Source organism: Symphalangus syndactylus, chromosome 11, assembly GCF_028878055.3.
Source record: "Symphalangus syndactylus isolate Jambi chromosome 11, NHGRI_mSymSyn1-v2.1_pri, whole genome shotgun sequence".
Classification (NCBI taxonomy): Eukaryota; Metazoa; Chordata; class Mammalia; order Primates; family Hylobatidae; genus Symphalangus; species Symphalangus syndactylus.
This window is the reverse complement of record NC_072433.2, coordinates 18,832,238-18,856,583: the sequence shown is the minus strand read 5'-3', so window position 1 is coordinate 18,856,583 and position 24,346 is coordinate 18,832,238. Positions and strand designations below refer to the sequence as shown.

General features: G+C 51.4%; 1 protein-coding gene across 5 annotated transcripts in view; it reads right to left on the bottom strand.

Annotated features, from left to right (window-relative positions):
- FSTL4 (follistatin like 4) overlaps positions 1-24,346 on the bottom strand; it is a 421,165-nt gene that overhangs the window by 110,509 nt on the left and 286,310 nt on the right. For all 5 annotated transcript variants that reach the window (XM_055233411.2, XM_063611586.1, XM_055233409.2 and 2 more), the window contains exons 5-6: positions 11,833-12,026; positions 7,732-7,855 (exon numbers count right to left, since the gene is read on the bottom strand). In XM_055233411.2, the coding sequence (XP_055089386.1) occupies positions 7,732-7,855; positions 11,833-12,026 (318 nt within the window). The remainder of the gene's footprint in view (positions 1-7,731; positions 7,856-11,832; positions 12,027-24,346) is intronic.

The window sequence follows — 24,346 nt, the reverse complement described above, 5'->3', positions numbered from 1 at the left end:
TGAGTCACTCATCAGACACTTGCCAAGGGGCTCCTGACAACTTTTCCTGCACAGCAGGGGCAGGTGGAGGCAGGTGCATGCACTCAGCTCTGTTTCTGTCTTTATATAGCAAGGGAGAGCCAAAAAGGACAGAGTCCAGACCCCAGAACATCAGGAGGTCGTAGATAACAGCTCTAGGTCCTAGGAGGTCTTAAATAACAGCTCTGTTCACATGTCTGTCCCAACAGTCATCACTGGAGGCCTTCAAAGGCCAAGTCCAGCTCTCCAGCTGATACTCAGTCCCCTCTCCAGCGGCTTGCAGGCTGGCATACCTGCAGTGATGGGGACTCACCACTCACTGGGCAACTCTGGAGAGGCTGGGGAGGGTCCCCCTCACAGCTGAGCTAAGCTGGCCTTCTCCAAGCCCTGGCCTCTGAGTGTGAGTTCTGCCCCCGGGGCCCTAACTGTGGTAGTGGCCTTTCTACCCTGGGTATTGCCTCCTTCCTCAGTCAAGCCCCTTGTCCCTTGGGATCACATGCTCCCCCCCACCCACCTGCCTGGGACACCTTTTTCCTCACCCTCTGCCTGGTTATCTCTAGCTCGGCGTTCAGGTCTCTGCTCCGATGTCCCTTCTTGACCTCTCTGGGGACAGTTGGTCCTCCTGCACCCAGGACGCTCTCTCTCAGCTCCTACTTTGTTTATTGGGTCATCTTTCCGTTCCCCCCCTGCCTTTCTACCCAGGTGGCAAGCTCCCCGGGGGCAGGGCCTGCTGTGGTCTTGCTCACAACGGAGTCTCTGCCCAGTGCTTCCCCAGGAGTGAGCTCTGTGTGCGTTTGCTGACCTAATGCCACCTCATCTTTCATGGTTTTCCTCCTCTTATGCTTCGCGACCTCAATTCCTGACCCTTTCCCTGTGCTGCTCTCCCTGACCTGATCAAGTTCCTCTGAAAGGCTCAGGTTGGTGGCCTGCCTCTTCCATGCTGCTCCACGCCAAGTGTACAGATGGGAGAGGAGACCAGGCCTATCCCTCCCTGCCCAGGAGCTCACCCTGCTTTCAGAGAGCCTCGGCCTACAGCAGCTTCAGGGCAGACCCACTGGCCTTCCCACAGTGGTTTTCCTTCTGCGTTTGCCTCACCTGCAGTGGGGAGCTTGGGTATTTGTGGCCGACGGTTTTGCTCCAGAGGCCTGCCTTGCCAGCCTGCCAGGGCCCAGCATGGAAATACAAACCCATATTCTATGCCTATGAATTATTTCCAAGGTATGCAGATTTGCACAGCCAGCAAAGCTGACCTCCAGGTGAGGTAGCAGAAGTTGGGCCGCTGGTCTTGGGCTGCTGCAGCCAGGGTCTGCTGCATCACAAGAGATGTGGCTGTGGGCCAGCAGGCATGCAGGGCTGAGGAGCAGGCTGAGCGAGAGCCCTCTTCTGCATACGTGGTTGCCAGAGGTAAAGGTAATTACACAGCCTGCCAGCCGAGCAGAGCACTTACTCTGAGGAGGGCCGAATGGCCAGTTAGTGGCCCTGGGGTCAGGATGAGAGCTTTCTAGTGTGAGTTACTTTCATCTTCAATAAGGCATCATTAGCCCATGTGAGAAGCAGGGGCTCCCCTCACACCCAGTTGCTCATCCAGTGATTAGGGATGTCCGGGCTGGGGATGTCCAGCTGGCCTGCTCCAGCCAGGCTGATGCTTCTCTACCAAGGGCTCCAGCTGTGGGGCCCCAGCAAGGCACTTCCTCTGCCCCTGTTTTCTCAAGGCCCCCTGGAGGCATGCAGAGACCCTCTGGGATCGCTGGCCACAGCTGCATGTCTGGACTCCTCCCCTTGCCCGTTGTATTTCTCCATGTCCTTCATGCCCTCAGTGAGCAACACTGACCAAGGCCTTCCTGGGTGCCATACTCCATGCTGAGCAGGACTGCAGGATGGGTGAAGCAGCCTCTATCCTAAGGGAGCCTGTGGTCCCTGAGGGGGAAGGACAACAATGGCATGGCACAGGGTGATGGGGCACACACAGAAATCTTCATCATCACCCCCACCGCCGCCATCATTGACCTGGTTAATGTTTGCCTAACACTTACTATAGGCAAAGTCTCATGCTACTAATCACTTTACATTAAGTAGCTCCTTTAGTCTTGAATAACTTTGTGCATGGTTGTTATTCCCATTTTACAGATGGGAAACTTAAAGCCCAGTTTAACCTCTGGTAGGGAACTGTCCAAAGTCACACAGTTAGTCAGACGCAGAATAAAGATTCAAAACCAGGTCTAGCTTGGACTCTAGAGTCCACACTCTTAATAATCAGGCCACAGCCTTGTTAACCCAGGGCTGTGGGTGCACAGAGGAAGGTGTGTGGGGCTTGGTGGAAGAAAGAGAAATTGAGGAAGACCTCCTGGAGGAGAAGACCATTGAGTTGGGGCTTGAAGTTTAGGGAAATCACTGTGAGGACAGTGAGATTCTCTTCAATGGAGAATGCAGATGTGTTGCAAAGTTTGTTTAAATGCATGAGAAAGTTCTAGAATCAGACACACCCACTAAATCCTGAGTCTGCTACCTGCGGACTATGTGACCTTGGGTTAGCTACTTCTCTGAGTTTCCGTTTCTTCATCTGTGAAATTGGACATAGTGTACAGTGCTGACACATGTTAAATGCTGGGTATCACTTTATACAACTGGAATACTAAGAGCCTATTACTAACTACAGTGATATTGACAAGCGAAGTCATTCAAATGGAACACTGACTGTGAACCCCGTCCTCCAGCACTGTCCTCAGGAGACTCGGCAAGCTCACGTGGCAGTGGGCTTCTTGAAGCCCTCTCTATACACTTGAAGTCAGGACAGCACCCCCACCTCTGTCTCTGGGAGGAGGTGGTGAGACTCACACTTTCTCTCTTCCAATCTTCTTTTCTTTTTTTTTTTTTTGGAGATGGAGTCTCTCTCTGTTGCCCAGGCTGGAGTGCAGCGGCGCCATCTCTGCTCACTGCAAACTCCGCCTCCTGGGTTCATGCCATTCTCCTGCCTCAGCCTCCCGAGTAGCTGGGACTACAGGCGCCCACCACCACACCCAGCTAATTTTTTGTATTTTTAGTAGAGACGGGGTTTTGCCATGTTAGCCAGGATGGTCTGGATCTCCTGACCTCATGATCTGCCCACCTCGGCCTCCCAAAGTGCTGGGATTACAGGTGTGAGCCACCGTGCCCGGCCCTGTCTTCCAATTTTCAATTCCTCCCTTGGCCATTCCAGCTTTAACTGTTTTGTGCCCTTGAGAAAATGAGGGACCAAGGGCAGTGAATCAGTTCTTCGGCCACTTTATTTGCAAATCCTGTGTGGGAAAACCAGTGTCTTCCTTTGGGGTAGGGGGAGTCACTGGCACCTATAGTCTTGGCTTCAGCCAAAACTGAGACCAGCCCATAGGCATTGCTTGTTCTCCAAATTCAAGAGCCAAGTAAATTCAGATAAAATTTTTGATGAACCTCATGCTATTTAAAATCTTGTTACTTACTATCCAAAACTCAGGAATGAAATGGAGTAGAACAAAGCAGTATCCTTGCCATCTAAGCTCCTTGTCTGAACTCACCCTACCTAGATAAAGAGCCAGATAGATCTGGGTAGTGAGGATGCTTGCGGTTGTTTATTTTACCATCCTGCTCAACACAGGGTGGGTGTGAGGATTGGCTGAGATAGAGTGTGTGCAAGTCTGGTATGGGGCCAGGCACTATTAGTTCCAAAGGATAGTGGTGTGGTAAGTGAAACTGCACCATCCCTTCACTTTGCAACAGAGATGGTAAAAAACAGATGTCAATTCACCAGATGACCATATCATCTGTTTCATAGAGTTGCCCTGGCTGTAGTGGTAGTGCTGTAGATTAAAACACTGTTTTCCTTTCTGCTTGCCTGGAGCTTACACATGTCAGAGGTGAGGAAGGGTGTCTGGCTCCCCTACATTCAGCACCCCAGGTCCTCCTGACACTCCGCCTGTGTGGTCACCGGACCTTAACACATGAAGCCCTTTATCCTGCACTGCTAGCTGCTCAAAACCTTCCCATGCATCCAATACATTCGTGGGCTTTGATCTCATAGGAGTAATTAAAAGGACAACTATTTTCTAAAAAGCAGAAGAAACTTGCAACGAATTTAAAGTGAGAAAAATCCTTGTTTTAGCAACATGTTTTCCCCAATCCCAACCTGAGCACTCAGAACAGTGCAAAAACCATGCATTATCGAGAAGCTTTTTAGATGAGCAACTTTGAGGTTAATTTACTGTGATGAACAGACAGGGCCAGCACACACCTTGCTTATGATGACCCTGGAGCCTGGGTCTCTGCCATGGCAGGGACAGGTGGCACTACTCCTTGTTGGGGTGGTGGGGGGTGGCGTGGGGAAGGGGAGGCAGAGGGCACGTGCTGGAGAAGGACACTGAGCCTTTAGTTCCTAGATCAGCCTGTGGTTTGGGAAGCCAAAACAACGCAAAGAGAATGTTTAGTTGACAAAAGGAGGAAGCGGAGGCACCCTCATATTTCATTCCTGTCCCTGTACAGACAGAGGCATTTGGGAGCCTTGGTTCCATCTGACAATCAGAAAGAGACTTAACTGACTCCCATGACTAGGCACTGCCTGCACCCTAGAGGAGAGTCACCTGTTCCTCAGAGCCAGGAAGGGGGTACAGCCCCATCACGAACCAGCTCAGCACAGACAGCCACCAGCTGTGGGACTCCTAGCATCACCCCCCACCAGCTGCAGATTCTGGCAAGCATGGCCCAGCCAGGGCCAGGGCAGCTGCATGGGAAGACATGATTTAGGAGACCACCCCCACAAACCTCAAAAACTGATAAATACAACTGTCTTCTCTGGGTAAAACAGCCCCGAACCCACCGTCCTTTAGTAAAGTGATTGACTCTGCATCGGTAGGCTACTGGGCTGGAGTCACCCCACAGACCTCACCCTGCCTTATACCCAAGGACACCAGCAAAATAGAGACTAGAAAATAAAATGCTAATGCCTCAACCTCTGCCAGCCCATCAGCTGTAGTTTTTAAAATTAAATCCAGAATGTTGTTGCTGAAATGTTTGAGATATTACTTTCTGGGTTTTAGTGAGATTTCTTTAATGCCCATCGATTGCTGGGTAATAACTTGTACCTATATGTCTCATTTCAATTACCTATTTAAAATTCGCTGAACCATAAATCTATTCCCAGTGCTATGGGAATTTAGTTTAGAGTTCCTGTGACTTTGAAAAACCATTGATCCCCATATGCTCCAAGTGGCTGCATGTCAAGCCTTTATAGTGGGGTTTAACTCATTTTGCGCTTCCTTAATGGCTGTGAGTTTACGTTTTATTGCATATCTATTATTTGGGCTGGGCTGTGATGAATGGTTTGGCTGTCTGGTTCAAAACAAGTCTAAGGCGACAGCAGAATCTAATTTGCTTTAAAAATGGTGATTATAAAGCTTTCCAAATAATAATCCAGAAACGAAGGGAGCTGACACCACATTGCTCTGTTTGAGACACGTGGCTGGAGGTCAGGCAATGACGTCCTTCCCTTTCCAGGGTAGCTCATGTTTATAATGACCTTACTAGGGATGCTGGAGAGGCCTTTTCTTTCATCATAGCAATAGGAATGCTTCCATTTCCTTGAGAGCAAAGCCAAGAGCTTGGTGTTTGGGCCCAGACCCATTCATGGGAACTGTGCTCATAAAGCAGAGGCTGCTATGGTACCAGGCACCAAGATGGTGCCCAAGCAGTGCTATAATCTGCTTGATGATGGCATCTGGGACATTAAGTAATGATTCCCGGTATGCCCCACAAGTCCCTGAAGTCCAGTCTTGGCCTCTGGCTCTAAAAATGCACTGAGATTTTCCTTCATAACTCCTTTGGCAGAGGGGTCCTAGGCTCAGAAAGCATTTTTGGGAATGTCTTGGAACTATCCCCAGAAAACATGCTGCTGCTTTCCTGACTCGGAGAGCTGCCGTTCCTATAACCTACCCTAGCTGCTCGAGCCTACTCTTGTTCATGTTCCACGGAATCATCAAGGAGCCTCAGTGAGGGGAGGCGGGTGGGGAGGATATTGCCAGAAGTGGACTCCAAGGGCAGGAGAGAGGGTCTTGTCCAGTGATATGCAGGTCAACGTTTGGCTCCCTAGAGAAGAAAAAATGTCCCCCCTTTCCCCTTTTTGGTAGCATATGTGTGGTGTGAATTTCTATGATGTAAATATTCCCAACGTGGCCAATTTAAAGCAACCAAGTGTTTAACTGTTTGCTGCAAAATTCCTGAAAATTTAACAATGAGCTCTCATGAACCAGGTGTGGGGAGTTGTGGATACTTCCACACATTCCAAATGTATTTCCAGATGTATTTCTGGAAATAAGCTGTTTGGCCCACAAGACAAACACCTCCGCAGCAGGATAAGCCTACCAGTCACTCTCACCTTATTATGAACCAGCATAGGCAGGTATGAGTTTGACGAGTGGGCGGGGAGGAGGATGACGGGGACCCTGCACAGTCACAATAAATCAAGCAAAGCTCTGGAACCCGGGGGTGGACTTTGGTACTAAGGATGATATGAACTGGAAAGGCCCCTGCAACCACGTCAAGCTCATGGACACTTCCCATAGGGAAAAATCATGCTTGTTTCTCTCCTCTTATGTCATCCTAGTGCCTCTCTATTTGCCACGAGAGCCCTTCTTGCCAACAAATCACAAAGATCCCTCTTCAGGCCTTGTGAAGGTGTGGAATAGCAACAGCCCAAAGAGATGTCACTCTGAAGCAGGAACACTTTGCTGGAAAATGGGAGTCCAGGTAAAGGCTGGGGTTGAGGGAGGATACCAGGCTCTGTGGCTCAAGGTACTCAGTGCCCCTGGGGGTGGGGAGGGCTTGCACTTAGGAACTGTGAGCTGGCAGGTCACACCCAAGGGTATATGCATTGCCCGCTTTAAGCAGAGCTTGAACATCTTCTAATGTAAGGGGCTTCATCTCTTTTGGGCCAAGGATGTCCCCTTTAGTCTCCAGCATGGGCCCAGCACCACCCTTTCCTCTCCTCTCTGCTGACCCCTGCCTGGAGCTATGCACGGCTCTTGTATCTTGCATTTCTTGTAAGTCCTGTCCCAGCACCACCTCTGGTTAATGTAATCTCTTGGAAGATCACCTCAAGTAAAAGATACAGGTCCTGAAGGCATCTCATCCACTTGCGTACGCACCAGGCACTCCCTGGAGGGGCACTCAGAGTATCTCCTCTGTTTTCAAAGAGCACCCACTTTCCTTTCTTCTCCAGGGATCCCCTGCCTCTCTTCACTTTGGACCCTCACTCTCCATTGTCCTTGGGTAGTCGCTGCTCCCTGCTGCTGCATGGCCAAGCCTCCAGGCCCTCCTGCAGGGTGTTTTTCTCCAGGCAGGGCTCCCCACATGGCCAGGCCCTAGCCTGAGGATAGCCCTAAAATCTGCTTCCTTCTCCTTCAGTCATAGAATCCCCAAAGGGTGTTCACAGTGCCCTCACAGCTATGCTTCAATTACAGTCCTGGGCCCCTCAAAGAGCGAGAAAAATCTTTATTCAAAAGGAACAGGGCAAGCCCTCTCTGGCCCCATCCACTCTCCATTTAGTCCTTTCTTAAAGCTCAGGCTTGTTGCAGAACAAATTCACCAGCTTTCCTCTGTATAAGAAACCAACCTGGGAGACAACTGAGGACAGACTCCAGGCACCCAACAGCATTTTGGTGCAGGAGCACCTGCGGAAATAAGCCCTTTTCCCACTGGGACCCAACTTACGGAAGGCCATGTAGAACTCGCGGAGGGTCAGGGAGCTGTCACTGTTGTAGTCGTCAAATCGGAGGAGGTCACCCGGTGAGCAACCAAGTAAGTCTTCATCCAGGTCCTGCTTCTTCAGCACATGCTGTGGGGTGAGGAGGAGAACGAGGCCAGAGTCAGGTGAGTTTAGAGTCATGGGCGTTGATGAAAATGACTCAGGCCAAGGGGGAATCCAGGGACAGCTCAGTGGGCCTTGAGGGGCACCTGAAGCTCTTTGGTTTTGTCTTGTCTGACTCCTTCATTTTATGGATGAGAAAACTGGGGCTCAGAGAGGGGAAGTGGCTTCCCCAGGTTCACACAGAGCTTGGGGCAGAGTCTAGACTAGAGCTCAGGTGTGTCTTTTCCTTGTCTTGGCAGATAGACCCAGATAGTCTGAGATGGGAATCCTTGAGGCCACCTGCTCTACTGCTGTGTGCTATAGATGGGGAGACAGGAGAGAAAAGGCCCCATCAGATAAACCCAGCAAACAGTGGCTGAACTCAGTGTGGGGACAGAGGTCCGCCAGCTTCCAGCTGCATAGAGCTGGAGGTCACTGCTGCATCATGCACTCACCCACCACCCATCAGCCCTTACCCATGGCAGACAGTGCTGCCTGGACACAGCACATTCCCAGACCCCTCCGTTCTATCCACCTAGACCTGAGCTTCGCCCCTGCCTGCCCTGTCCTGCCCAGGACACAGATGTCCACCCTTGTGACTCTGGCACGGAGAGTACAGATATAGGCTGTCATAAACTCCTCTCTGGTTGTGGTCTGAGCCGTAAGACACACAGGCTGCCCAGCATGATCAGCCACATGTCCCGAGGTAACTAAGGGTAGAAATTCCAGGCACCCTCACTCAGCTGGAGCTACAGCCAGAAGCCAGTGTGCTTGGAACTGGAGGTCTTGCAGGGAAAATGCTCAGAAGGAAATCTCAGAAGAAAGAAAATGATTTTTATTTTATTTTGGTGCGGGGGAGGGGGGCAGAGGCATTTTCTCTTTATTTAACATTCTCAGCTTGGTCTGCTGTATTAAAGGCAATTTAATGTGATAATGTTAAAAAAGATGACCCTTCACCAAGCAAGTAAGAGTGTTCGATAAAAGGGAGATCAACCATAACGCCTGAGATCAATCTTCCAAAGATGGAAATTTCCCTTTGTCTATTTCTGCATTGGAAATTGATTAACTTTTTATAGGACTGACGAGTTTTTCCCCAGCACCTTTGATTCAGTGTCAAGGAAAGGCCCACTTTAGCCAGGCTCTGCTTGGCAGATTTATGAAATGGACTTTAACTATATTAAATTTTAAAGAGGAAATCACTGTCCAATTACCACACTTGTTAATGGCTTCAGGTGCCTCAGGCCACATATCTGCCAGGTTAGAATGAAGTGCCTGCTAAAGTTCTGTTTACCTGGAGCCGTGTGGGCCTGGATACCAACAGCTCATAGTGGCTTCTGTTCAAGACAAGCTGATGCCACCTGCCCTTGGTGCTCTCTACTCAGTAGTTTGAGGAATTGCCAGGTGGTTCTTCCTGCAGGTAGCTGTAATTATCAGGACCTGGGATTTTCCCAGAGCAGCCTGAGTCACCTGTAGGTCCCTGGCCCCACCCCTTGGGGTCTTAGCCAGAGCTGGGGCCTACTGCTGATGGAGGTGGTGACATGCTGGCAAGGCGGTTGCCCCGGGGGCTATGGGCAGCAAGCCTTCTGGGATGCAGGCCTTGAATGGGCTTGCGCGAGCCGCTCAGGTATGGGCGAGCAGAGCGGAGTCATCTGAGATTCCCAACGTGCTTCCTGGAAGCAGGCTCAGGACTGGCTGGAACGGAGGGCCTACGTTCCAAAGCTTCTGGTGGCTGCTCCTTACTAGGGTTCTGTGGGTACTTGCTGTCCCTACAGACCTTGAAGGAACCATGCGGTGCCTCTTGGTGGGAGCCATTCTCCCCAGGGAGATTCCAAGTGCCCTGAGGAGAGCAGGTGCATACATGTCAGCCTACCAGGGTTTCATCTCAGTTCCATCATGTCCCAGGCAGTGAACAACTCAGGCAAGTTGTCTGATTTCTTAGAGCCTCAGTACCCTCATCTGAAAATATCTGTGAAGTGGGATAATAGTAGTCCCCTCCTTACAGCAGAGGATGGTCAAAAGATTTAAGGAGGAAATAATAATAATAAAAATGATGATGATGGCAACAATACTGATGACTATCTCTATTGAAACACACCTTGTGGCCAGGCACAGTGGCTCATATCTGTAATCCCAGCACTTTGAGAGGCCAAGGTGGGTGAATCACCTGAGGTCAGGAGTTTGAGACCAGCCTGGCAAAATGGTGAAACCACATCTCTACTAAAAATGCAAAAATTACACTTTGGGAGGCTGAGGCAGGCGGATCACGAGGTCAGGAGATCGAGACCACGGTGAAACCCCGTCTCTACTAAAAATACAAAAAAATTAGCCAGGCGTGGTGGCGGGCGCCTGTAGTCCCAGCTACTCGGAGAGGCTGAGGCAGGAGAATGGCGTGAACTTGGGAGGCGGAGCTTGCAGTGAGCCGAGATTGCGCCACTGCACTCCAGCCTGGGCGACAGAGCGAGACTCCGTCTCAAAAAAAAAAAAAAAAAAAAAAAAAAAAAGCAAAAATTAGCTGGGTGTGGTGATGTAAGCCTGTAATTCCAGCTACTTGGGAGGCTGAGGCACAAGAATGGCTTCAGCCCGGGAGGCAGAGGTTGCAATGAGCCAAGATTGCGCTACTGCACTCCAGTCTGGGTGACAGAGTGAGACCGTGTCTGAAAAAAAAAAAAAATAAAGAAAAAGAAACATACCACATGCCAGGTACCACTCTAAGTCATTCACTATCTTAGCTCATTTAACCCTCATGATGACTCTGTGAGGTTCACAGCTGAACACAGAGGCACAGTGAAACGACATTGTCTCCCAAGGTCCACTAGCTCATACATGCTGGAGGCAGCACTTGACCTTAGGCAGTTTGACTCTTAAGTCTGCATTCTTTGCCACTGTCCTACATAATGAACTCTTCTGTGTTTATTAATCATAGGTCAAGGGCCTAGCTCAATGTCAAGCACATGGCTCAATGAATGCTAGGGCACTCCCCACCCCACTTCTTCCCAATGACCGGGCCACAGCCTTGAGAAGGTCCCTGTGCCATGTTTAAGATTTCTTTAAATTGGCATCAAAGGTGGGGACCTGTCTTTATTATCCATCCACTGGGTGGACAGTCTGTGGTCACAAGAAAAAAGCTGCCCACAGCCCCCCACCACCCATCTCGGGGAGGCTGATCTCACTCTCCTTGCAGATCTTGCACCTGCCTGGTGTGGCTCTAGGGCTACAGACCCTTAGAAACAAACCAGTAAGCAGAAGTAGGAATGCAGTCCCCTCCAGCCCACCCCAGCTTTTCTACCATCAGGACCCTACAGGCTCCTCCCTGCAACTGGCAGTGGCTGTGGCCCCAGTGAGTGAGGTCACTCTTTCCTTGCTTTCTATACTGCAGACACTAACTACCCCTGCACCACCTTGCAGCTCAACGAAGGACATGTGTGCTGTGTTGAACACTGCAGTCTCAGGGGAGGGAGGCAAACAACAGGGTGTAATGCAAGTGTTTTCCCACACGAGAGCAGGGCTTGATGGGGGTTGACGGGTAGACACAGGGTTTTCTGCAAACAAGCAGTCTGAGGTTTGGGTTCTTGATCTTTGGATACTAAGGAAGTCCTAAGGTAGAAGACTTGGGGACTTCCAGGTTATAGCTCCAATGGTGTTCAGTGGAACCAAGCACTGCCTCCTTGTAACTTTTCTGCTGAGTAACTAATCCTACTCAAGGAAGAAAAGATTGATTTCCTAGTCAAAACATCAGAGACCAGACCCTCTGAAGTGAGTTTTTTGCCAGATAGCTGAGAGGGCCTGAAAGCTTGTTTGTAAATAGAGGCTAAAGGTGGCTGGTGGGAAGAAGAACCTGACCTCGTTTTGTTTGTGAGATGTTCTCAGAGGTATTGAACACGCGCTCTTAGACACCAGGGCGCCGGGGTGGGAAATGGAAAACTGGATTCCTCCATAATGTGACTTTCACTGAACGCCATGCCCACCTGAGCCAGTTCCGAGCTGCTGAGATGGCCATTGCCATCTGCATCTAAGTCCCTGAACAGAGATTCCACCAGGAGCTGCTTCTGGGAGGCAGGGTCTTGCCTGCTGTCTCCTTCTTGGAGTGGCTGCAGGCGGGTCTGGAGCGCCAGAAGGACATTCTTCAAGCGGGCATAGCCGGCCATGGTGCACTTGTCACCTGAAAGAGAAGGTGAGGTTATTATAGTGAGACTCATCCCATGGTCTTGAGAGAACATTCTTGCTGTTGGTCCATTCATCTCACTCACAAATAGTCACTAGACTTTCACTATGTGCAGTGCATGGTGCAACTGTAGTCGATGGGACTTGTGTTCTGCTCACCAATCCATCCCATAAATATTGATCGAACATAGAATGCATGCTACACATGATGCAAATGCTGGAGGGAAGCTGTTTGTCCATCTGACAAATATTTATTGAGCACCTACTACAAGCCAGACCAGAGTGACTGCCAGATGGAATGGGAAATTCTTCCAGCGGAATATAAAGCGGCAGCCCCACAGAGGCTTTAGGAAAGCCGCCCCCAATTCCATTTTGTAATCGCTGGTTTTTGCCTTAATCCTACCTTAAAGGCTGCTTTTGAATACTTGGCCTCCTAGATTAGGGAGTTTTAGTTAACAGGACTAATAAGCCCTGCTTACGTTAATTAGGCACCCTCCCAGAGCTGGATTACTTCAAAACAAACATGTCCACAAGTCTATGACCAAGAAACAAAAAGAAGCTTTACAACGTTAAAACCGAAGCACACAGCTCATTTTATCCCAGACGTGCTTGCTGAACGGCATCAGAACCGTGCAGTGTTTGGGGAAGTAAGGCCTGGGATGCATTGCAGCATGGCGTAGTTTATCTTGCTGGTGACGGGCTTCTAGGATGGACATCACACAGGGCATGGCCCATACACTGGGACTGCAGGAGTGTCAGCGGAGAGGGCAGCCCCTCCAGCTTCCCATCTCCCTGGGGGATGAGTACTTCCAGCGCCTGGCTTTGCTGAATCCTGGAGAATAGGCATGGGCTCCTCACTGACCATTCCAGGTTGAAGGCCAATGGGTTGCTGAAGCCTGGGGCTCTTCTCCTTAATTCCAAGGCCAGTTTAGGGCCTGAGATAATATCCCAGAGTTGGAGAGTCAATAGCAAGGAGCGTTAGAGAGCATGAGCTCTGAGGTCCCCTGGGTTTGAGCTTCAGCTCTGCTGCCATCAGGCATGTAGCCTTGGGCAGGGTGCCTCAGTGATCTCATCTGTGAAGCAGAGATATCAGTGCCTCCCACACAGGGTTGTTACGAGGATTAAGTAAGATGTGCACATACAGGCCTTTGCACCAGCGTGGCACCCAGTAAGAGCTCATAACATGATAGCTACTCTCTCCCTTGTCATTATGGGAACCATATTTACTGAAGAGCAACCATCAGGGAAGCTACTGGGGCGAAAGGGATGATGGGGAAGTCTGTCTGTCTGTTTCTCTCTTCCTCCCTTCCTCTTTTCCTCCCTCATACCCTCCCTTGATAAGCCTGGACAGCCCAACCACTTTTTCTTGTGCTTGTTTCTATTTCTAGATTTTCTTCCAATTTGGGGTCAATTGATTTCCGTCAGAAACAGATGCCCATTACCATTTCCTCTTGCATGTTTATTTAGAAAAAAATCAATTGTTGTGTTCAATATAATCAGATCTATTTGCTCTCTGGGAGTCTTCATGCTCTGACAAGAATGCCTCTCTCCCACCCCCTCGTCTTGCTTGCATCCCTCTTTTGCCTGGTAGGATATTGATTCCTGGGAGTTCTTGGGGCCTCCAGTTGGCAAACCCAATTCTCAAGTCTGTAGAGCTACATGGCACTGAAAATAGTGGCTTTGTCCCCCTACAAAACTTGCTAGGTTTTTCCTTTTTCTGGGCCTGGATAAGGATCAGTTTTGGGGAAGGGGAGGAATGGTTTTGCCTGAGTCTAGCTTCTCACTCCCTGAAAGAAGCTGAAATTTGGTCCTGGCAAATAGACCAGAAGTGGGGGTACAGAATGAAAGTGGAGGTGGGGCCGGAGGCTGGGGTAAATGGAGATGGATGTGTGCCTGTGTGGAGGGTCTGCAGGAACCAGCATTTCTGCAGCCCCCAGGACTTCCTGGAGCGGGGGCATTTATACCCAGATACTGAAAAACTGATGTACACAGCAGGTGGATATGGTGTCAGGAAGAGGCTGTACTCAGAAACATCAGTGGGCAATCAGGCTCCGAAGAACATGCCGCAGCAGGGCCACCTGAAGGTGAGGCCAGGCCGGGTCAGAAGGGCAGGATGCCCCATCCTTGTAGATCCCCCCAACCTTCCTCCTGGACCTTGGTGGGGCATAAACCACTTCTGGGCTGTCTGCTGCCCTAGGCAAGATTCCCTTCTGGGAGCCTCTTGTTTCATCTCAGGACCCCAGTGGCCAGGCCGGCCTAAGCATGGAGAGCGCCTTGGGAGTTCTTGGGGTCACCAGCTGGCAAACCCATTTCTCAAGTCTGTAGAGCTACACAGACTGGGTCCCCCTGTGAGCAGGGGTCTGCAGCTAGACAACACCTCCAACACTGGCAGGCGGGGGAAACCATCCAGGTGGGTCTTGCTGGGATGGAAGTGGGGTGCTGTGGCATCCTCCCCAAGCTCGGCCCCACCTCACATCCTCACAGCTGCCCGTGAGCACAGACTTCTGGCTGCTTCACCCTGGCAACTGCCCAGCAGACACTTTCTGGTCAGTAAGGTATGTGCAGGTCTAGAAGTCAAACATCTGGGGGAAAGGGGTGGGTCCTCCAGGTCTCCAGCATCAGCTCCCTGAGCCCACGGTCCCACCCCCTGCTAGGGCCCACACTGGCCAGGCCTCTCCCATCCTTTTACCAGCATTTATTTACATACTGTGTGCCCGATGCTGGGCAGCTTCTAGTCCTGGGCACTGTGGGTGCCTGTGGTGGGAGGCCAAGGGAGGGATGTTCAGGATGAGACCTGTAGGATGAGGAGCTGTGGGAGGAAGCAGAGGGAAGAGCAGGCCGGGAGCAGGACTGCGTGTGCAGGAGCCATGGTGTGGCACGTCTGGAGACTGGCGAAAGCTGGTGTGGCTGGGCTGGAGGGGCTGAGCCAGGTGGAGAGTGAAACAAGACAGGCAGGAGAAGGCAGTGGGACAACCCAGGCAGAGCCTCCAAGGCCATGGGAAGTGTGTGGCACCGCACATCATGCTGTTCAAAACTTACTTTGTCATTTCTTCCCTTTACTGAGGGCACTCCATGCCCGGGCCAAGCTCACCACTGGGGTCCTGAGATGAACCAAGGGATTCCAGGAAGAGAATCTTAAATCCTTCTTTACCCCAGGAGCAACTGTGCTTTAATGAGTTGCAAGAGAGAACTTTGCCCAAACTCAAACCATGAAGTCATTTGTCCGAAATTACTGAGCTCCTCTGGTGCCCGATAGCACTGGGGAAGGGCCGTGGACCCTGGAGGAAAGGCGGCCTGATGCTCAGAGCTCTATTTCTGTGCAGATGATCACTCGAGATCCCAAAGTCCAAACTCTCTTTTTGGGAAGGCTTTTGAGCCTTCATCTCCAAGGGCTGCCCTCTTGGTGGCTCCCTGCCTTCACTCCCTGCCTTTGTCATCCGAATTCCACAGGGCTTGAGGTGGGGTGGGGGAAGGAAAACTTCCTTCCTTGCCTTCTTCCAGCCCCCAGAGGCAGATGCCCCAAAGCTGCAGCCTCCGGCTCAGCCTCCCTGGATAGCTTTCCTCCCTCACAGCTGGCCTTGGCTTCCAGGATAGATATCTTCTTAGCAAGGTGTGTCAAAGTCATAGGTTACCAAATTCCAGTTTTATTTTTACATTCCTGCCCCCTGCTGGTTTCACTGTGGGGTCAGATAGGAGTGACTTAGCTGTGTGGAGCACTGGACATTTTGGACACCACCGGACATGGTCTTCAGCTAAAGGCTCCCTCCCCTCTTCCAGCTTCAAACATTGGTCTAATTCTGAAAGAAATACATGCCCATCAAAGAACCACTTGGAAAGCGCAAATAAATATAAAGAAAAAGAAAATAAATAATCCTGAAATCCACCTCCCAGATGCAGCTGCTGTCAACACACTGCTGGCCAGATGCGAAGCTGGGCCCTCTCCATGAGTGACACTGAGCCCATTATTGAAATGAGCTCTTTCACTTAGTCCAGTCCTCGTCTGCTGTGCAGCCTCCGAAACCTGTCTTCTGATCTTCCTTCTGTCCTTCTCAAATTCTAATCATTGGCCGGGCGCAGTGGCTCACGCCTGTAATCCCAGCACTTTGGGAGTCCGAGGTGCGTGGATCATGAGGTCAGGAGATCAAGACCATCCTGGCTAACACGGTGAAACCCCATCTCTACTAAAAATACAAAAAATTAGCTGGGCATGGTGGTGGACGCCTGTGGTCCCAGCTACTCGGGATGCTGAGGCAGGAGAATGGCATGAACCCGGGAGGCGGAGCTTGCACTGAGCCGAGATCACGCCACTGCAGTCCAGCCTGGGCAAAAGAGCGAGACTCTGTCTCAAAAAAAAAAAAAATCCCATCATTTTGTGCAAGAAAGTGTCAGCACCCAAGGTTCATGTCTTTCTTATCTTCACCCCAGTCAGCCCTGCCCACCTGCCCAGCAATTCCACACAGGTGACTACAAGAGAGGTGGAGGGTGTGGGGGGACCGGGGGGACAACTTCAGCAGCACTGATCACTGGGCATGCTCCTGCCCAGGGGCCTGGCATTGACTATCCCCCTGGCTGGAGTGCTATTCACCCAAATCTCCACCTGGTGTACGCATCTTGGCCTCTGCTTAAACATCACCTGATGTAAGCTGGCACCCCTTACCTTCATCACTCTCCATGCCCTGACACTGTGTGCGTTGGGCCTGGCTCCCAGGGAGGGAGGGAATCAGATCTCTCTGGACAAGGGCAGGGTCCAGTCTGAGCCTTGGTCCACAGGATACTTTGCTCCTTCAGAGGGAAGGTCCCTGGGGTGTGTGGCAGAGGCTTGGGGACTACCCCACCCCTCCCTGGTGCCCCTGTGGGTGATGGTCAAGATGATGTTGAGAATGATAGTGGCAGGCCGGGTGTGGTGGCTCATGCCTGTAATCCTAGCACTTTGGGAGGGCGAGGTGGGTGGATCATCTGAGGTCAGGAGTTTGAGAGAATGGTTCAAGAGAATGCCATGAGGAGCCCTGAGCCAGGGCCCAGATCCCATTGCCAGGGCCTCTCCAGCTCAGCCTGGGATGGGGAGACTCGGAATATAGTTGAACTTCAGCATTGATTAATCCAGAGGCGTGACTCTTCTAGAGAGAAGGTGGGATGCTTGCATATAACCTTGACGTCCATGCCTTGAACGAGGCTCAGCAGCGGCTGCCAGGTTGGGACCCGCAGGGGACCTGCTTCATGAGTGGGCAGGACTGCCATGATTTGGACTGCAGAGGTTTCTGCCCACATGTTTGGAAAGTCATTTCAGTGTTTTCTCTGAGTCTTGCAGGTTTCCGCGTAAAGAGAAATTCGTGTTGTCATAAATAAGGGGATTTTGTTTTTGCCTTTGTGGTAACCTTGGCTAGGTCAAGCCTTATGGTGAGGTTTGGAGAATTTCAGGGAAGCCCCCTCCATAGCTGGAAATTCCCTGTGCTCTGAACACAGCTGCCCTTTCTCATGCTGCCCCACCCCCTTCCTGTCTTCAGACCCAATCCACCTCGTCTGTAGGAAGCCTGTCCACTTACACACACACACACACACACACACACACAGAGGACTGCCTTCTCCCTCAGCCTTCCTTTCTGCCTGCTATGAAATCCTTTCTGGGTGAGGCTTGCCCCAGCCTTAGTTTGGGCTCCCCCAAAGCAGTCCCTGAGATGAGGATCTAGGGGCAAGCAGCATATTTGAAGATGATCCCAAGAAGTGCTGGAAGGAACAGGAAGTAGACTGGGAAGGGAGAAAAGCCAACAAAGAGTTCACTCATGAGTGGGTTGCCGCTGTGGGCAATGGGGATTCAATCCCATAGGGTCCTCAGAGGGACTGTGTAGAACACACCGCAGAATTGCTCCACTGAGGTGGGAGGGAGCCGGGATATTTTTCTACCGACTTCCATCCCTATTAGCTGAGGTTGCTCTTGGAGGAATTCACCACCTCCAGCTAGCAGTTCTGGACCTCCCAAATGAGGACTGAGTCCATGCCTGAGACCAGAAAGTGTCCTCAGGCTGAAGCTGCAGGTGCCTGGGATTGGATGCTCTTGGCAAGTGTTATGGGGAATCGTCCACCCAAGCTGCACATCACCTCTGGGGTTGACCGGGAGAAGCTGGATGGGCGGCTTTCAGCATCTGCTATGTCCCCTCAATGGGATTACATGTTCTGAGCAGGCAGGAGTTGAAGTGGACAGTTCCCCATGCAGCATTACACTATGAAATGCTTGTTGAATGAGAGGACCAGGGTCCTGTGGCTCCACGGCAGTCTCATGAAGCTGGAGCCAGGGTGATGGGCTCACCCTGTAACAACCTTGTCTAAGGTCTTCAGGTGGACACAGACTTCATCATAGGCTGCCGTGTCTGCCTGATATCAACACTGCTAATGACAGTCACCACAAGGCCAGAGCACTGGATGGGGGATAAGGAGACCACCTGACTTTAGCTGTGAGACCTTAGGAAAGGCATTCACTCCCCTGCCCTTCCTACTCCTATTCACTATCTTAAAATGAGGATAATAATAGCCTCTTACTGCCTTCCAGGGTCATGGCATACAAGGAAATGTGAGGACTTAGCAAGTGGTTAGGCCAGGCCTGGGGTCTTCTCCTGGTGAGATGGGCTCAAAGCCCCAAGGGAGGGGTATGGCTCATTTGTCTTTGTCCCCTTTACTGTGGGGCCTGGGACAGGTTGGCAACTAAATCAGTGCTCATGGCTAAACAGAAGACAGAAGATGTCCTTATCCTCTCCCTCCCTCCTGACTGCCAGTGCACATGCCCCGTCTGGGGCTTCTTGGGGAGAGAGGCTGCATGTCCTGGTCAGCCTGATGCTGACAGCGTCATTGACAGGCCATGTGAAGGGCTCAGCCACCTTTCTGCCAGCCTGGGTGCCCTCCGTGCCACAGGGTTGGCCTGGCCAGCTCCTGGCCCTGGCCTCAGGCTCCCTGCCAGCACATGCGTGGAGCTCCTCCTGCCCCCAGACCAGGCCTGCTTTGGCAGATAAAATATTGATCAGCCTGCCGAGGAGCCCAGAGTGTGATCCTATTTTCATGTCAGAACTTGGTAGTGAACTACATTTATCAAGCCCGTTCTCCATGAGAAAGGTCAGTCGCAGATTCGGCTAAGTTGTTATGACACCTCATTAATCTAGTTCCCTCAATAACTGTCCCTCTTTGAAGATTCTAATGTTCTCTCATTCCCACTGCACTCCCTTCACACAGAGGAAGATGATTATAGCAGGAGAACAGGCACATCCACATTTAATTTTTGAGCAAAGGGAGATAGGTAGCAGGTAGCAGTCTCTGGAATTAAATGTCCATCAAAGAAACACTTTCTATTGCAAAACAAAGGGAAGCAAGGGAGACATTGTAAATATTCCATGAGCCACTTGTGCCCCTGCCAGACTGTGCTCAAAGGGACCATCTTCATTCTGTGGCAGGTGAAGCTCCTGTTAAAGGCATGGCTGGGGCTGGGAGACTCCGAAGAGTCAAGGGGAGGGAGGCGTTGTGTAATGTGGGCAATGTGGAAGGTGCTACACAGGCCGTCGGGAGCTCAGATTCTGAGAAGGAGACAGGTCATGTGGTCAAGGCCCAGGCCTTGGATCCCAGGGGTGAGGCACCTGCACGGTGGTGGGGCGGGAAAGTGGGCTGTCTCTTGCTGCTCTGTCCTACTCTCTCACTGCAAGGTATTTCTTCACCAACTCCTTCAGCCTCCCTCGCCTAACACACCAACCCTGCCTAACGGGGGCCCTCGTGTGCTGCCCTGTTCTCTCTCGCCAGCCTTCTCCAGCCTTCAATTTCTGTGACTTTTTCGTCCACTGTGGATCATCAGGATCCCTGTTAGACTGTGAGCTCCTCCAGGGCAGGGGGGCCTTGCTTACAGGTGTACCCCCAGCACCTGGCCCAGCACCCGCACATAGAAGAGGCTCATTCAGTGTCTGTTGCCTGTGTGACTGTGGAAGACGGGAGGCAGGTGGGCTTGGAGAGTGGCTACAGCCCTGCCCTGAAGAAGAGACAATCCCAGCCACCCTGCACCATCGTGACAGGTCTGGATCTCTGGAGGGAGCTAGTGCCTGTGTCACCCATCATGTCAGTTCCTTGGGGGGCATGCTGACCATGTGGTACATGTGGCCATGCTCACTGAAGCCCAAACCTCCATACCTCACCCAGTGGGGATACCCCAAAACCTGCAATGCTGGCCCCATGGAGTGAACTCCAGCATGGCCAGGCTGGGGGTGGTGGCGAGGTGGTCTCTGGACACTAGGTTGCATAGAAGTGTTGTGGGCACAAGGCAGCTGCCTGGGAATTGCTTCTGGAGAGGAGGAGGAGGAAAGCTTCTGCCCTCCAAAATGAATATCCAAAATGTCTTGGCATTGCTGGTCAGGACAACCCTGGATCACCCTGTGAAGAGGCCAGCCGGGCACCCTGTGCTTGAAACAGCCACCAGGTAAGGAGGCCTGTGGATGAATTTGGCTATGGCACAGCTTCAGGAAAGACCCTGTTTTTTGCCCCGGCTCTGATCAGTAAATGAGCAGAGCCGACCCTGTGGACCATCTGTGTTCTTGGGGACAGCTTTATACACAGGCAGAATGTGAGGTAAGGTGGGTGGGGGGAATCCCCAGGCCACTGCAAGACCCCAGCCCCATGAGTCTCCAGGGTGCTGGAATTTCCCTTCTTGGGGTCACTCTACTCTCAGGAGTCCCCCATTGAAGAATATCCAAAATGTACTGGAGAGGGGAATGCACGACATGGCTCAACATCACGAAAGAGCTCAGCTGCCACTGCTGGAAGCAATCCCTTTGGGGAAGGGGGCGTGGACCTAGGGGCAAAGGCATGGGGAAGGAAGACTTGCCTGGGTGGGGGATGGTGGGTCTGCTCTGAATGCCAACAAATGGGGTGAGGATCTCTCTTCCCAAATCAGACACAGGCCATCCCTGCAGAAACCACATAGTAACCAGCCACTCTCTGGAGCTGCACTCACTGGGCTCCAGCCCCTCTTCAACCTGGCAGGATGGCTAGAGCTCAGATCCCCAAACCTCACCTGAGAACCCCCCAGAGAGGCCCAGGGGAGAGACAGGACATGCCCCCAGCCTCTTGGCTGCCTGTCCCCCAGACACTAGCAACACTGGTTCCCACACTTTCCCCATCAGCCTGATAAGTCATGTCACGTGCTGCCCCGGCAAAGCTTCGATCTTCACCACCAAAGCCAAAACCTGGCTTAATTGTCTGGCACCCACATTATAGCTCAGTGTGGCTGTGTTACAGGGGCCTCAGTTGTGATGTGTCACTCTGAGGTCTATTTTGAAACTGCTAAGCTGTGCAAAGAACAAGCAGCATTTTACTCCCGGATCTAATTTAGGAGCTGCCGTAACTTTGCTGGAGTTTAGCTTAAGAGGAACAGATGTTTAACTTGATGTAAATTCATGAACATTAACAATCTTTCCGCTGCCATTTCTGGGAAAATTCAATTAACAATAAATGCAAAACCAATGGGCTTATCTTTAAGATACATTTTAGCTAACACGATGTCGTTTCACTGACACTGGTGACTGAGCCACAAAACTCTGAAAATTCCAAAAGATTGTTACACACATATGATACAGTCTTCTCACAATCCCCAAACGAACATAGACAGGTATACTGGAAGTCGTGCCACCTGGTAAGCCACTGCCGCTGTCCCCTGGGGTCTGTGACTTCTAAGTGAATGGGTCACTATCCCCTTCTCTCAGCACCCTGTGGTGGTGTTTATGCCTGTCATTGGCCTAAAACCACTGGCTACTCTAGCCTTGAAGGCCCTCCCAGTGGTCCCAGTCTGGCTCCACTGACTTCCCACTCCCTGCCAGAAAGCCCGCCTGCAGAGCTTGCTCCCAGGTGTCCCACTCCTGGCAGGCCCTCTCTTCAAATCTGACTTTTCTGCCAAGGCCCAGTTCCACAGAGCTGTTTCCATCCATTCCAAACCACACACTCTGGACCTTGGCTCTGTGAGCCTGGAGGGGTTTGTCCTTGTCTCCTAGACTGAGCTTCTTAGAGCAATGACTGCTCCCAGCATCTTTGCATCTCTTGGGTGAATAGCTTCATGCTCTTAGAGAACACTGCTAACAGGGACCTATGGTGGGCATACCTTCACCAGGTGCTGCAGCCTGCCCATGGCCTGGAGGAACTCAGCCTGTCTCCTGTCCCTTCCATCACTTGGAGCTCTCCCTGGAACACTCCTCACTCCTTAGTCCCAACACCAGAACCAGCAATGAACCAAATGCAGTCATTAGACAGATGGGAAAACTGAGGCCCAGGGTGGGGAAGGGACATGGCTGGACCACGGGGCTGACTAGTAGCAGATCCAAGTTCAGAACCCAGATCTCCTGACCCTGGTCTTTCAACCACATAACACCAGGGCCTCAGGAAACTCAGCGAAGAACCTGCTTTCCCTAGAGGAAGCCCAGGACAGGCCTAGCTGAGGAAGCGCAACAGTATGGGAGAGAGGAGAGCCGCTATAGAGTCTCACCTCCAGAAAGTCTGCAGGTCTGTTAGAAACAAATTTTCAGCTTCTAGAAGGGTAGCAAGTATGGGGTGAGGCCCGGAAAGCTGCATTTTAAGAGTCGCTGCTGATTCTGGCACAGAGAGTCCACTGAGCACACTTTGGGAAACACAGTTTTAGCAAACATGCTTACCTTCCCCCTACCCGACGGGGCTCACTTGGCCACCTTGCTTGAGAGCTGACTGGCTCTCAGGAGGGGCCTAGAAGGGAAAACTATCAGGCATTAAGTCGGAAAGAGAAGCTGGGTAATAGCTGGAGGGTGCCCGCCTCTCCGCCAAGACCCAGAGACAGAGCCGAGCAGTTCCTCCCAACATCCTGGCTCTTGCTTCCCTGCAAGGGAAGAGGGCCTTACATCAAGGCTGCCAAACTATTCTCGGTCAGTTTCCATCTGGTCTTTTCCCTGGAGTGTCCATATTTGTCATCTCAGCTAATTTTGAATTTTCTAGGTTGAAGGTACAAGGCTCACTTTGGAACCACAAACGGAGTCTGCATGTCTAAGGCTTGACATGGCCTTTTACCCAGGGTTAAACACACACGAGGCCATGCAGACCTTGTGCCTGGTTCCCCAGCTGTGCTGCACTGGAGCAGACCTAGCCGACTCCAAGGCTGGTGGCAACATCCACCTCCACTTGCACCTGAATCCGCAGACAATGCCTCATCTCAGTTTGCACCCCAGCATCAGGTCATTTAAATTAACAAAACCACCCAGACCTTTGTTAGATAAATGGTACATTTGCTCATGAATACCTGGTTCAGTTGATGTTGCTATAAAATCTGCCGTCTGACATTTACAATCCTCTCTTTTATTCCTACTAGAGAAAGCAAAATTGGTTGGATTCCTGGGAGAGGGATCCACATATACTTTTTATGGTTGACTGGCACATCTATCAGGTGGCCCCAGAGTGAAAGAGCACTGTTTGAAAACATGAATAAATGCTAAAGCCCTCCTAGTATTAAGAACTTTATTTTTTACTGTTGTGTTAGTGGAAAACCTCCACCAGCTAGATTCCCTAACAGGTCAGCATTCCTTGTGGAAGGTGGGCAACAGCTTCTTATGAACTCCGGCTCCCCCTTTGCCCTGTCCAGCAGCTCAGCCCTCCTCCCACTCTCCCTGTCACTAGCCCCAAGAACAGAAGCAGCAGTGCTGGACTAGCGGTCAGTCACCAGGCGGGGAAGTCGGAGGGGATGTGGGAGTGTGGGCGCCTTCCCCACCTCCTGTTTAATTTTATTAATTTTGTTCCCAAGAATTCCTTGGGAGGCTGCATCCTCCCAAACATCTAACTAAGGGGAAAAGGCCGGCTGTTGAGCTGGCAGTAACTTTGCTCAGCGTCAGCGACGCAATGGTGTCAGCGATGTCCAGAAATGTAGCTGCTTTGAGCTTGAGCTACTGTGGTCTTTCAGTGGCCACTAGGCTGAGTGGTGGGCACATCCATAGAGACAAGGCTGGGTCTGAGGCTGTCGCTTCCTCCGCAAGTGATCAAGATGAGGGTTACTGGCTCCAGACTGAGGCTGATGGGTCAGGCAAAGGGAGCACTTAGCTCCCATATGGACTCATCACACACGCAAGGAGTCTCTATAAACGGTCTCAACAAGGGCACTGCTGTCCCCAAGAGGCATCTTGGAATTTTGTGGGGGTGTTTTTGGTTGTCACAATGATTGGAGGGCCTTGGTGGCACTTAATGGGTGGGGCCAGGGGTCCTAGCGATCCTGACCTTCATGGTACCATCCTGCACAAAAACTTCTGCTGGCCTGGTGTATTAGTCGGGGTTCTCTTAGAGGGACAGAAC